The sequence below is a fragment of the Spea bombifrons genome, chromosome 11, assembly GCF_027358695.1.
Source record: "Spea bombifrons isolate aSpeBom1 chromosome 11, aSpeBom1.2.pri, whole genome shotgun sequence".
NCBI lineage: Eukaryota > Metazoa > Chordata > Amphibia > Anura > Pelobatidae > Spea > Spea bombifrons.
The window spans coordinates 22,503,218-22,519,090 of record NC_071097.1 but is presented as its reverse complement, the minus strand read 5'-3'; the positions used below and the strand labels follow the sequence as shown (position 1 = coordinate 22,519,090).

General features: G+C 37.4%; 1 protein-coding gene across 3 annotated transcripts in view; it reads left to right on the top strand.

Moving 5' to 3' along the window:
- Positions 1–15,873, top strand: part of PHYHIPL (phytanoyl-CoA 2-hydroxylase interacting protein like) — a 46,947-nt gene that overhangs the window by 18,877 nt on the left and 12,197 nt on the right. For 2 of the 3 annotated variants that reach the window (XM_053450160.1, XM_053450161.1), the window contains exon 2: positions 15,231–15,427. In XM_053450160.1, the coding sequence (XP_053306135.1) occupies positions 15,231–15,427 (197 nt within the window). Of the gene's footprint in view, positions 1–4,069; positions 4,576–15,230; positions 15,428–15,873 lie in introns of those variants that run through there. The other variant, XM_053450162.1, reaches the window with a different exon arrangement.

Genomic DNA, 15,873 nt, shown 5'->3' with positions numbered 1-15,873 from the left:
GGTTTTCATTCAATTCAGGACACGCATTTATCCTAAAACCTCATAGTAAAAATGCAATCACATTTTTTTATGGCTTACTCAGATAGTTTTTTGCTTTAGTACAGTTTTTGTACTTTTTATACCATGCTTATATTCTTTTTCATTGTTGTCTTCTCAAGAAAAGAAGAAAAGTTTTGGTATGCATTTTTTTTTTATTTGTTTAATATCTTTACTTTTTTTTCCATTATTAGTCTTCTGCTCTTTTTGATTTTTCTTAGCTTTTTTAATACGTTTTCACAAGGTGGCACAGTGCTTGAATACTGCCCCCTACTGATTACATTATTATAGACAGACCTAGAACCAGCCCACATACATTTTGATAGTAGTTCATGTGATCAGTTAGCATGGGCTCTGAATAAATCAGATTCAGAATAGAGCATTTAATGGGAGCCACGATTGATAAATAAATATAGATTGCTTTAGATCCGTTTCAAATCATTTTATAAATCTTCCAAGATTAGAGCATCGGGATAATTTTTTTCAATAGATATGTAATCAAGATGTGTCAGCCAAGCATGCACATGAGGGACAAGCAGAGGCATGGCAGGGTGGGGTGAAGACTGGTGGCATGTTTCTGTAGTAATGTTGATTTCTTGGCAATACTTATTAATGAGTTCTAACTGACATAACTGTGACCTTGAACAAACTCCTCTATGATTAAAGAGAGTGACACACAATTCTGGGTAGGAAAATCACGGTTATTATCACTTTGATCTTAAACCTTTCACCAGGGGAGATTTGAAACTCACACAGGGCTGGTGCTACAATTCAAGTAGTCTACATTGCGGAGCTAGTGGCTCATTCCGCCATGGTCTTCTTTCCTATGTTAGCAAGTAGATGTATGCAGGTGGGGGTACTGCTGACATAAAGGGGAGTCGGATACATTAGGGTTGCTCTGGACCCACAGCTTTTAAAGGGTAAAAACATCAGCAACACTATGCATTATACACAGCTATCTGCTTATAATCCCGTAATGCATTTAGGGAAATGTCTGCCCCACATTCTCTTGCTTTATACCCTTGTGTAGGAATGTATACAATGAATTGTGGACGTGTGCTCAGAGGAAGGGGCAAATGAAACATGGCTTAGGAAGATGATTTATTTTACTTTGCATGGGCCTTGCCATTCATTCATGTCATAGCTGCATACCTGGTGAGTGTCACTTTGTCATTCCCTGATATACTTTTTTCCTGGGTACTCATAGATTTTGAAGGGTATGAGTGAATGACAGCATTCTATAGCCTAACACAATTCTTCTAAATGGCACACATAAACGGTTCTTTTTTGGACATATGAAAATGTAAGGCATTAACTAGTAATATTTATCCGCTTCAAAAAACTTTACTTGCTCACATATCTTTGGCAATGTTGGTGCCTATTTGGAAGATTCAGCCAACTACAGACCAGTGATGAGTCTTACATCAGTAGTTAGGAAATTAAAGGAGACTATGTTACAGGAAACCATAGTTAACCATAGTTAAGTATCTGTAAATGGTTTGCAAGATCAGAGACATAATAATTGCGCTGTTTGGGCTTGGATGTGGTCCATGGGATCAGGGTTGGGATTCGTACTATGAAATATTTTTTTTAGTGATATTACAAAAGGTCTAGAAGGAAAAGAAATCTATTTTTGCAGATGATACAAACATTTGCAACAGTGTAGACGTTCCTCATGGAATAAGCCAAATGGCTAACGACTTAAGTAACTTAGAAGAATGTAAGTTTGGTGGCAAACTAATACATAATTACATAATTTTAGATGAATATATGAAAATAGTATGCAAAATGCAATATACCCAAAACAATTACTGAAAACTATAAAAATGCATGCAGCTTACAATTTCCATCCATGAGAACTTTCTAAATGAACTGACCCTTGAAATATCAGCCCTTTAATAGCCATTGTGATGATTCTGCGTAGTTACTTGACAAATGTGTTAAATGGCTTTAATGCTGCTCCTTATGGAAACCTTGACTTGTGATTATTTAAAGATACACCTTATGGCGTCACCTGTATTCAAGCACCAATTATGATTACAACATAGATCAGATTACAACAGCTTGGACTGAGTCAGTTGCAGACTATGTGACCCTAAGAATCTGCCCCTTCATCCTGAGATTGAGTAAAAACCCCAAGACTTGGAAGCAAACCCTGAGGGTTCCCAGGTATGTAGATTTCCTATAAGGTAGTGTACATAAGGTAATTTTACTTGTGCCTTTGACCCTCATATCTGCAAGTTAAAAATTAATACATTTTAGAATACATTACCCAAAGTTAATGGTACACAGCACAATTTGTCCTGACCACCTTGACTTTTATCAATTTAATCAAAATGTTTTAACAATTTGGCTGCTGGCTATTTTTTAGCTCCAATAAACGGCTTAATTATTAACCAGCACAGTATCAATACATTGGACCAAGTTTTATGAAAATCGTGATACTTTTTTTTCATTGCTTCTTACAGTATAACGACATTTACTAGTAAATTCCAAACGTGAAAGACCATAAATCTGGCAATTAACTCTTAATAATGGTAAATAACGGAATAGAAAATGTTTTTTATCCTGCAAGAAATTTACATTTAGTTTACATTATATATGCACCATGGCCCTTTCCTCCGATTCTGGGTAGGCGCATGCAAATAAGGCAAATAACACTTATCACCTTTGCCTCTATATCCACTTCATACATGGATCTCTTGAAAGTAATTGCGCACTGTACAAGACAGCCTGTAGACATGCATGCGCCTACCCAGAATCCCTTGTGGTTGTGGCAGCACCATGAGATTTCTGAGGGAAAAACAAGCCTTCTGGCTTGTCTGGTGTCTGTAGATGAGTGTTTAATAATACTTCTACTACCCCTTAAATTTAAATGGAAGGGTTTCCATCACCTTTACCCACCATAACTTATGTAATGGTATATATATATATATACTGTATGCTCACATAAGTATTAAGTTTACTTTTTAAAAACAGAGTTTCAAATAAATAAGGTAGGACTAATAACACTTTGTCACATATTTTTTGTCAACCTGGTAGATCATTAACAAAACCTCTTGTAGACATTACTTGTTGAAATGCGTGTTTTTACACCCAGTAATTTGTGGTCCTATCATTATAGGGATTGGAAACCATTAGACGTGATTCCTCCCACTTTCTAACTTGACATTTAGTGCTTTTTTGATTGACTGGTTTATTGGCTTCATTGCCCCACCTTAGTACCAGGCTTAAGATTGCACCAAGCTTTAGAATGCATGAGTTAATGTATCACTAAATGTATTTTTTGTGCATATTTTAAAATTTATTTTAGTTTTTCTTCCTCGTCTTGTTTCTACATTCCTCATTGAAACAATTTCCTATAAGCTTGAGGCTCGGACATAAATGGTCCTAACCCATATTGATTTTTCTGAAATATTTATATCTGAACCAGCTACTATCTATTTTACAATGAAACTTCTCATTTATGTTATTAGAAAATCAAGCCGAGACAGCAGGGTAGACAACATCGGCAAAGGAAAAGAAAGCTTGGAACTGTAGGAGTAGTCAGAAAGGACATGATACTTGTGACTTTGTGTTAATATTTTATGTTAGTATTCTAAAAAAAGCAGCGGTGGGTGATCCGGCAGTGTCAGGTTCTAGGTGAATGGCTGACCCAGTCCATGTAGGAGCGGAGTTCTAGCATACTCTCCTACATTCCTGACATCATGGGCTATCTGTCTATTTAACTATCTCATCATAATAAATCTGTGAAACATTTCCATTCATAGCTAACAGGGTGCTAACTGGAAAATCTAAAGTGGTATCTTTGAAGCAGGTTAACTTTTAACCTATGCATGTCTTATCTGTGGCCATCGTAATGGATAAGGCATAGTCCCTTCTACAAAAAGGACACTTTGACATGTGTAATGACAGGATCTCTTGAAGCGGATCATGGTAGTCACTATGACTTAGGGTTTAAGGATACTGAGACAGTACTTTAAAATGTAGTTTTGCTAGTGAAGAATAGATGAGCATTATTATTATTATTGTTTTACCGTATATAGTGCCATCATATCCCGTAGCGCTGTACAATAGGTAGACAGGACATAACAAGTAGTAAATAAATAACAATTTGACTTACAGAAACAACAGGTGAGGAGGACCCTGGTCAAATGAGCTTACAATCTAGAGGGATCTAGAGCACAATGTTTTGCCTGTAGCAAGGCACTACCTACATGTATTTATTTCATACGGAAGTCATTATCTACTCGTATACAATGCATTCAGTAAACAGCTTGCTTGCCGCGAAGGAAAGCTTGTGCTTGCAGGTTTAAGCATCACCACTGAAAATCAATTTAAAAAGAGTTGAGGCGGTTGCTAAATACTGGTGCAGGTCACAGCAAGTCTGATGCCTTGCCAAGTATTCTCACTGCAGTATATCTGATAGCACGCTTTCCAGTATGAGCTGACTTTAGACTTTTCTGGTTAAGTGATGACTACTGACTTCTCTGATAGGATTGCTTACTCTTCGGAACTTACAGATCACAGGCAAATCAGGTAAGAGGTATGCATCTTCTGCAACATTGTCTTACATTCAAGAAACAAAAAAGATAAAAAAAATAATACACTCTCTTTTACACAACCTGGCTTTTAAAATGATTTATACAATGCTCTCCATTTCCAGGTGTTAATTCAAATGTTTTCAGAAACAGCGGGATCCATCATTTTAGTGATATTTTTTTTTGCTGTTTTTAAGCATATTCCGGCTATGATGGATATGATGGCTATGACAGATACTAATTTGTTACAGTTGGTCTTTTTTGCCGATGTAACAGTTTTGGTTTTTTTTTTAAATCTCACATATGCAATACATGTGCACATTAATGATTTCATCCTATAGCCATAGGTGATGTCATAGTTAAAGACATCTTACAAGCTTTCTAGATACAATATTTTAGGATTCTGTAAAGCATCTTGAGTCCATAGATAGACGCACCCAACTCCAATAGTCTTTTATTAGTTCTACCTCTATATGTCTGTTACTTATGCTGCCACCATCAGGTAAGGTTGGAAAAGGACTATGAAAAGCTGTTATGATAATGAGAATTTAAGCTTTATTATTATTTATTGTTTTATATAGCGCCATCAAATTCCGTAGCGCTGTACAATGGGTAGGTTTTCTTCTCTGCTTCAAGCACTTTTGGCTAAATAGCGCAGATATTCAGATCCATTTAAGTACTAACCTGTTTGATTAATTCTGTTCTCCAAATGATGGACATTTTATTCAGATTGGTAAGGTGCTTATGGGTTTTGTGTAAAACCTACCAGTGTGTATTAAAGTTTGTGAATTCTGCGTGGTAAATATTCTCTAGAGGCTACATTACTTAGCTCTTTTTATACTCTATGTTCTAAAGTATAAAATAACAAGCAAATGACCATCTACTTTGCATGTCCTCCAAAGAATTCCTGGGCAAATATTATGAACATCTTAATGCTTCCGCAGTAATATCTGCAAAGGAAGATCCCACACAGGAACAACGTTTTTCCTGCGAAAGCTATTTTTTCTTGAAATTTTTGGAAAACAAAATTAAAAAATACATAGTGAAAAACACAGATTTTTTAAAAATTTCAGCTGTATCAAACATCTATACCCAGGCCCAATCTGGACGTCTTTGCCCACTGGGCTGCACACTACGTGAGCATAAAGACGTAGATTGCAACCACTTGTATCCAGCCATCAGCCGCACTTCTCTCATCAGGCGGCCACTGGCCTTAAAGTGCCAGGGCTGTCTTGTCATCGCCACCCCGGCTCCGCCTGTAAAATACAGCGATTAAAGCATTACAAGGAGCTTACATTTTATGTCGTGAATCTTAAAAGTCAACTTGTTTTCATGTTCTTTCAGTTGCATAGTGCATCTGTAATTTAATACGTGAAGGGAACTCCACCTACACAAACTTTTTTTCAAACAAAAGTGAAAAACATCCTGTAATTGCTACAATCACACAATTGTCTTTGAGTGACATTACTGGCTTCATTTACAGCACGCATGAGTCACCTGACGTATATGCTAACATTCATTATATGCTCTGAAAGCTGGAATTTACTTAAAAAAAGGGTTACATACAGTGGGTGTGTGTGATGATTACTACCGAAGAGTCTTTTTATATGAAGAATGGGAAATGATTGGTGTTAATGACTTGGCACCTTTAGATCGAATAAACCCATTAGCTTGGTCTGCAGCAGCGACCTTCCTCCATTCAAAGACTTGCCTTAGATTTGCTTGTTAACATTAGGTTATACTAAGTCCAGGAATTTTGGCATTGTAAAACTAAATGTAGTAAAATAAACTAGTTTTGTTTATTTTATTGTGCCAAAGTCTAGTATATAACAATGTATACACAATTTTATACCTGGGCTCACTGTAAATGTAATTATTGATATAATGATATGAAAATATCCTAGTCTAGTTTATTTAATGTTTAAATTAATAAAAGCATATGAGGCAGCATTTTACGGCATGTGTTACATGATTTATAAGCAGAACTCTCATATGCCCAGCCGAGGCGTATTTAGCATTTACCGTCCAGGCTGCCATACGCCTAACCCAGGGCAGCGCCAGCCGTCGTCCTCTCTGCACCACCCTACTTACTGCTGAAATCTGCGGTATCATTTCCTTTAAGGGCATGAAAGTCCTTTATAGGGTTAATAGGCCAGGTGGGGGGAATCAGTGATCTCCTTTTTGACCATGTCACTGGACAAGAAAGAATGACATTTGAAATTAGAATATGGTAAGAAAACAAAACATGCCTCGGTTCAGTCTATGAAATACTAAAACAAACACAAAACTATAATGGTGCATTGACATGTAACCGACACCTCACCCTTGTTTTTATATTCATGTTGTGTAATTCAGTGTTTTTGTTTTTGGGTAGGTAACAAAATGTTCAGCCTTGAGCTCCCAAAGGGGTAAATGTGACGTACAGTAAAGCAGGTAATGCATAGTCAGCTCCTAATACAGCTAGATATTACGGTTCTACTCATTGGTTATTCGTCTACTATCTTCGGCTGGGGTCCTGCACCATATGGCATACATTGTTTTCTATTGAGTAAACTGCACAGCATCTGGTGAGGGGGTTTATGTCTTTCACCTATGCAATTAAAGTAACAGCAAAATATTTAATCTTATAAAGTACAACTGAGTTAGTTCACTATCATTTTCCTTGTAAGGCTCCTGCTTGCTTGAAACCAATACAGTGCATCCTATTTATCAAAACCTTGTGTAAAATAGGCTGATCTCAATACAGAAGAAATATCAGTGAAATATTATTATTGTTATTATTATTTTATATTTGTATTACTCCAACTATTCTTGAAGCACCAAGGTTCAGTTCTTCAATATAAAGCAATGCCAAAGTACCCAAGTAAGGCCAACAACGGGAACCAACAATGGGACTCTTCATCTTTGAAGGCCACTCTCCATGAAGGGATAAGTGAGCACCCCCTCTCAGAGCTCCCTTGTCTGAAGGCATGCAAGAAGCTGGCTCTTCTTGGTCCTTACCATACTGCTGGGTCTTCAGGTGGATCCAGCTCCATCGTGGTCATTATCAGTGTACAAAATCCCATAATTCTTTCAAATAAAAAATAATAATAGTCACATGTGCACAGTGTAAACAACAAAGTGGGTTATAACGCCAAAAATAAAATAAAGAGCCATTCAGGGATATATAAAAATTTAACCAGTGCCCGGAGAGGTCTAAATGTGCATATCTAAACCAACAAAGTGCACCATGTACCCCTCACAGGGACGTCTATGGTGACACACACAGATCACAGAGATTTTCTGTAGGCTCCACAATCACCTCAGGACCTTTCCCAAGCTTCCCCCCTCCTGCCAAAAGGCCGACAATGTACGCAGCGCTTCTTACAGCACATACATTGAAAGGGGAAAGACAATGTACTCACTGAACAAGCGGGGGCTGGGAAAGGAACATATTTTACATAAAGAAATGTTTGTGGAAAAAATGAACACGACTGTTCCTTCAGTGCCTTGGAACGTATTATCTGCTAGTTACGTATCACATTTCTTAGGGAAATCGGTAGGCCTTTGGTGACTCCAGGTGCTGTAATACCAAAAATATCTAATAAATATAAAATAAGAAGAGTAGTATGTATAAATTGCATAATCCTGGTCTCCATAATCAGAGCTGCAAAGATTTCCGGATTACTGAAACAAAATAACAGTTGGATGTTCAGGATTAAGCGCTGTTGACTGGTCACATGCTAGATTAATCCTTTCTTGCTTCAAAAGAGAAGCAACATCTATTACACATCAAACACTTTAACAGCGTAATTTAAAATGGTTTTAGACTTTTCATAATTCCATCTGAATGACTTTGATGACTCGACTGGATTTTTATTTTCATAAAAAATATGTATTGGTTTATTTTGCCTCTTTGCACTTGCCATGCAGCTCTCCACATAAAGACAGATTGTATTACTAATTTTTTTTATTATTTATTAGCACAACTCAATTGTTCACAGTTTCTATTATATTTTATCTCATTATATTTTAAAGAAAAAGTAAAGGAATACGTAAAAGTAAAGACATATATCCATGATCAGAAGTAGTGCTTTCCACCTAGAGGAAGCATTGGAGGAAAAAGCTTGTTCCCGCACCTGAGTTTTTTAGACATATATATACCTACACATCCATGCTTACACACACACACTATTACACATCCATGCTCACACACACACAATTACACATCCATGCTCACACACACATACAATTACACATCCATGCTCACACACAAATTTACACATACAATTATACACCCATGCCACACACACAATTACACATCCATACTCGCACACTCACAAAATTACACATCCATGCTCACATAGTCTATATGTGAGCATGGATGTATAATTTTGTGTGTGTGTATGGATGTGTAATTGTGAGTGTGGCATGGATGTGTAATTGCATGTCTAATTTTTTTAAGAAAGAGTCCTTAAATCTATTAAAATATTTTTCAATATTTTTTTTAGAATTGAGACATTTTTGCAGTTTTTTCTTTTTTGAAAAAATAACTAACACTAGTAATTAGGCCTAGTCAAAAAAGACCCAATAAAGTTTAATGGACCATACAACTTTCCATATTCAATTATGAAATTTGAGGTCAGGCCTGTCGAATGCGTTTATATATTTTTATTACAACAGAGAAAGGACGTACCGGTTCCTGTTCATTGTTTAGCACATCGCCACTAGATAATCTCCTTAGAAATCTAGATCAAACCATTCAAGGCTAGACAGCCTATTTTAAAGCTGCTAGAGCAGACTGACAACAGAAGGTTTGAATAACAGTTGGCTTCATTAGTTATTTTATAAAACAAATACTTTATGTGTAGGTGCTACACTTTTTCATAGATGACTTAAGAAAACATGGATAGATGTATATCTTTCTATATTTTTGTGTTTACCAAGAAGCTGATAGATTTGATTTCTGTATTGTTTATTAGAGCAACCCAATTTTTTTTCTAAACACTATCACTCTTGAACACAGTACATACTGACTCATTTATCAACTAGCTTTATCCAGTTCTTGCAAAAGAGGTTTTTCATTTTCTTGTTGAATGCCTACTAATTGTTGTAAGCTATATGTATTCCAATATCACCTATATGGGAAAGTTCACAGTGGTATAGTAGTAGGGGGACACCAGGGGGCGGCCTAAGACATTGTGCTGCCTGGATCCAAGAATGAAACCATGCCCCCAACCTCGCCCACATCCATTATGTCATGCTTAATAAATTCACTATCACTAACACTATCACTAACACTCTCACCCATGCTCTCTCGATGTATCCGTTCCTCCTCCACTGACTTGCTTTTGTGTCCCTGTCTCCTTTCCTACAGCTTCTTATCTTGCTTCTTTTTGTTCTTCTCTCTTCTTTCTTTGTCCGCTTGCCCCCCCACCCCTGTAACTGGCATACACACTGGCACATATCTGTACACACATTCTCACATTTGCACAGACTTACGCACTCACGCCAACACACATGCATATACATACACAGCCATGCTGTCACACAAACACACAGCCATGCTCTCTCACAAACACACATCCATGCTCTCACACAAACACACATCCATGCTCACATACAAACATTTACACATCCATGCTCACACACACACTTATTAAGACACATCCATGCTCACACTTACACAGCCATGCTGATACACCAACATTTAGACATATATGCTTCGACAAACTTACACAAACATCCATACATGCATCTTCCCAGTCACTCCCTTACCCTCTCTCTCCTTCCCTCAATCACCCACCCCAGCCACACCTCAATCCAGCCACGTTCCTGCCTCCCACATTGCATTTCCACAAAGGGGCAGAGCTTCCGGGCACACCCTCTCCCCCGATTGGAGGAACAGGGGTGCCCCCCCCACCATGGCTGCACCTTTATGCAGAAGTGCACAAGAGGTTCAGATAGATTTGTAAAGGAGAGAGGCAGAAACACTTCTCCTTCTCCATAAATCTATCGGGAAAACATTAAAACATTGCTCTCCGGAGAAGAGGATAAACTGGCCTGGAGACCTGAGGAAGCAGGGCTTCATCCAGAGTGTTCAAGTCAAACCCAAAGAATCCCCAGTGATGCTGGTAGTACATATCAGTTATACGCTATAGTATGTTCCTGCATGCTTCCAGGGACATTGAAAGCACCAGGTTCTTTTATGTTATGGTACAAGTCAAATAGCAGAACCTATGCTGCGTTTAGAAGAGTTGGAGTGGTCGCTTTCCATACCCCTGACTATCATCTCTCCGTCACAGCAGATGCAATCAACAAATTAAGCAGCTTCTCACTGCAATGTTTGTGACAAGCACATTTTCAGTGTTAAATTGCTGTAAACTGTTAGTATAAGTATGGGCGTAATGTATACCTACAAATATATTAACACGTATTGCAGCGATAAACCAGGAGCATTTTACATGCACAAAATCATTGCTCATTTTACCACCCTCTAGCTCAAGTGCTTTTATCTTGACATCTTCCAGAATTTATGTGTAGTACTGCATTTGAGATGGGATTGCTTCAATATACAATTACAAGTAATTACAAACGTGTATATAAAGCCATTAACAAAAAAAAAATAACCCAAGACTGAAAACTTTTCTTTTTTTTAATGAAGAGTTTATACAGCTGAATTTCCTAAGTGATGGGTTGTTAAGAAATTGTAGAAAAAATAAGATTGTCGGCTAGGCTTATGGGCTTTTTCATCAAAGAAATTCAAGAAAGCACCTTGCATCATCAGCCCCAGTTGTTAAATCAGTGCTGTGTTGAGAATTGTCTCTCCCCAATTTGCTGTTTAATTCATTTATTAGCCATACCACACACACAAATATATATATATATATATATATATATATATATATATATATATATATATATATATATATATATATATATATATATATGCATACCTGGGAACATGTGGGCTCCAGCTACCCGGAGCCTATCCTGCCCACGACATCAGTGGGCGTTTCTGCTGATATCGGGGAACCACCCACATTTAAAGGGGAAATGGGTGGGAGTGGGGCGTGTCAGGACCCCGCTCCCACGACCTGAAGGATTCGGGTGTTGACACAGAGAACCAGAGAAGCGTCACTTCCAAACCCGGAGAGTTCTCAGGTATGCATATATGTTTATACACACGCTGTGCATTAGCAAGCCATTGGCTGTTCAATGTTGCTCAATGACTTGCCTTTCTACAGTTCTGTTACTTTTTTATACACCCATAGAGAGTCACGGCACAATTCAGCCAGGCCAGTATTGTTTCCAGGCAGGGCCGGCCGAAGACTTAACGCCGCCTGGGGCGAAGTTTAAAACGCCGCCTCCCCCCGCCGACGCCGGGGGGGGGCATTTTAAACTTCGCCGACGCCATAATCTACGACCCCCCCAGTACTTACCTTTAAACAGTCCTGCGGCGAGTCTCCCTGCTCTGCCACGGTGCCGGCTTGTAATGCTGAGCGCCGGAAATTGACGTCACTTCCGGCGCTCTGCATTACAAGCCGGCACCGGGACCGAACAGGGAGACTCGCCGCAGAGGAGAGAGAGAGAGGGGCGCCGAGCGGGTAAGCGAAAACCACTCGGTGCCCCTCTCTCTCTCTCCTCGGCTTCAAAAAAAAAAAAAAAAAAAAAAGCGCTTGGGGCGGCAATTGCCCCAGTCTGCCCCATTATAGGGCCGGCCCTGTTTCCAGGAATAATATTCATATTTTCTTTACAAAACTGCATGACGGGTAAGTGAATGTCCGCAGCCATCAGGAACAACAGTATAAAAACAAATCTTTACGTAAGCACACGCTTCTGCATACACACCGTCTGTAAGGAACATAGATCCCAGCTCCTACCTGCAGAGTTTCTCTCTTCCTGTAGCTGCAGGCTGCTGGCTGTGGGATCCTCATACAGTAACTATGATTCATTCGACTTCTACTTACTGACTGCAGCATGTGACAAAAAGTGTGTGTGGCTGAGATGGGTGTTTGTTTGTGTGGCTGAGAGTGGTGTGTATGATTGAGATGTGTGAGATGTGTGATGTGTATATTTTGAGTGCCTGAGAATAGTGTGTGCATTAGAGTGGTAGGTGTGTTTGAATGGACACCAGTGTTAAGTGGTTCAGTTTACGTTGGTGTGGTTGTGGTCAATTGGGTTAAGAGTGGTCAGAGGGTTTGTGTTTTGATCAGTGTGGCAAAGAGTATGAGTGTGCGTGCATGGTGTAATGAGTAATAAGTATATTTAAGTTTGTGTTAGCTTGGCTAAGTGTATGTAAGTGAGTCAATGTCATAAAATGGTCTACCCTTGGGGGGAAAAAAAGTCCTTCCTATTTGAAAAAATGTCAGGGCCCTTCCCCATTAATAATACTGAATTTTAGTTCCACTCCATTGGAAGTTACCATACTTTTGTTTTATTTAACAGAAAAAGTAAATTTTATAGTTAATAATATGTCCATTTGGGACTGTTCAAAATGCATTTTATCCAAAAGTGCTAATTTTCTCATACAATACAATAATTTGAATCACAGATGTTGCACCAAGTCTATTAAGCATAGTCATTTTTTAAATTTCTTTTAGAGCTTATGTGCCAACCTTTTTTTCTTAGTAGAACAAATTTACATTTTAGCAATTGCAGGTAAGTGATCATTTTTGCATACAAGTACAGAAAACCCTCAAAACCTTATTACAATGTTAATAGGAGCTCATACTATTGAAGTCTATTATGCATGCATTCTAGTCCATTTTACTACTTGTGTTCTTTAGTTATTGTGGTTCTTTGTATCATTTAACGCTCCCCGTGCTATCGCTACTGAAAGCTAGAAGCATACCATGATATAATTGCTCTGTAGAAAGCCTATTGTAGACAATGGGAAGGAACACAACCCAAAAGTCTCTAAAGAATGAATGTTCTAAATGGTATGCAATAAAGTCTTAAATATGCATAAAAAAATTAAATCATAATTTTAACAGTAAAAGGTATTGTTACATACTAAAGTTTTCTTAATTTTTTAGCTACGCTTGATTAAAAAAAAGGGTCTTATTAAAGCCCGTCATTTAAATTGAAATTGCAGGCATTTTGAAGTTCAAATGTAAAATGTAACATTTCCCTTTTCACATTTGCTGCTGATTTTAAATGTGAGTAAACATTGCACAGCCCAGTTTTAAATATCAGGTAATTAACCATAAATGTGATTATAGTTAATCTGTTTATTAAATGTGTTGATATGTTACTCATGCTACGCAGGTACCCGATGAGCAGTTACTCTATGTTTACATGGCCTAATCAACTTCAGCGTTGTAAATCACCTGCTAATTAATGTATATTTTTAGGCTCCATATACAGTTTTTTTCTTTTTTTTTAATGACTACATCAGCTTATAAAATGTAAAAATCCGAAATTGTATCAAAGGGCACAAATACCCGAAGGAATAGTTAATAGGCGTTCCAATGAATGAAAATGCAAATGGACGATGACAGAGAAATGAAAGGAATTTAATCACTGGCCACGATGATGGGTCTTTCAAACACTTGGTCAGGACACTTTTTCACTATCCACGGCTCTCTCTCTAAACCAGGATAGATGTCGGAATTATACATTATTTTAGCCCATTCCCTCCATCTTTAAATTCTCTTTCCTATAAATTTTTCCTGTAATTCTCCACTCATTTTACTATTAAATACCGTAAACATTCCATAAACATTCATACATTTCATGTTTATTTAAAGTGGATCTGCGACCTTCTCAAATCCTACATTCCATAAGTAGATCAATATATATATATATATATATATATATATATATATATATATATATATACACATTCTATACTACCATTCGGATCACTCATGGTTTTCATGGAATAGAAGTAAATTTCTAGCTGGGCTAACATAATTGCAAAAGGTCTTTCTAATAATCAATTAGCCTTTTAAACTTAAACCTGGATTAGCGAACACAACGTGCCATTGGAACACAGGAGTTATGGGAGTGATAAAAGGCCTCTATACGCCTATTAAGATATTCTATTAAAAGCCCTTTTAAAACATTAAGTTTGTGAAGTTACGATGAGCTGAGAAGCATTTATTACAAAAGTTAATCAATCGGTTACAGATAAAGCCCCAACACTATTGTTACAGGAAAAAAATATTAATTTGTTTGGCCAAGTTCATATTATTATAGTATTATAGCATAGTAGTCATGGATACTATACAAAAAAAGTAATGTAACATTTCTAAAATGTAAAAAAAATTATACCTTGCTTAAATATAATACCATGTACCATGTATACTGTTACATTTTATGTGTCATGCTAATATACATGTATTTTAACGGTTTTGATAACTGGAATGAATGGAAAGTGCTGAATGTATACAAAAGCCATGTGTGTGGACTTGGACAGGCAATCTGCGGAATAATAATGCCAATTCATCCGATACCCATTTTGAGCAGGGGCTGATTGTTCGGAGGACTGAGAGCTGTTGTTTTAACACTCCAATGCACCTGTCAGACGAACATGAATAAACAACAAATAAATGACCTTGGAGTAATTTGTAACCTGATACGATGTATATTTACGCAACGTACAGTATTATAGAAAATATTGAAGCAGGGTGTGTATAATGTTTTCTTTGCTTTTTTTTTTGTGCGCAGGGAATAAATCTCAAGACAGCGGCATTGCAGAAATGGAGGAGCTGCCCGTCCCTCACAACATCAAAATAAGCAACATCACATGTGATTCTTTTAAGATTTCATGGGACATGGATGCGAAATCCAAGGACCGAATCACACACTATTTTATTGATCTTAACAAGAAGGAGAACAAGAATTCCAACAAATTCAAACATAAGGTAAAATATTCATAGCAATAATGTTACAATTTCTATCTATGGAAATAGAATTTTGAAATGTAAGAAAGTATCTGAAATATGGTAGGAATAGTTCATATTTTACACATGTTATATTGTTGTCCATTGATGTAGTAAAGACAAATAATCCTTTGAACACAACAGCATAAATGGTGATATAATGACCGTCTACTGGTCAAGCACTGTTCTACCACACCTTCGTCAGGATCATGACTCAGATTCAGTGTCTTTAAAGACATGTGGCTTAAAGTAAAGACTTGCCCAAGAGTTGATGAATGAAGAAAGATGATGGTGATCTTTTGTGTGAAACCTATTTGCTGCTACAGAAGATTTAGTCCGGCAGAAAACTATATACAGAATCCATTTATCTAGGTGACAAGTTCACTGTGAGCTTAGTTTGTAAAGTAAAAAAAGAATGTATTTTTGGC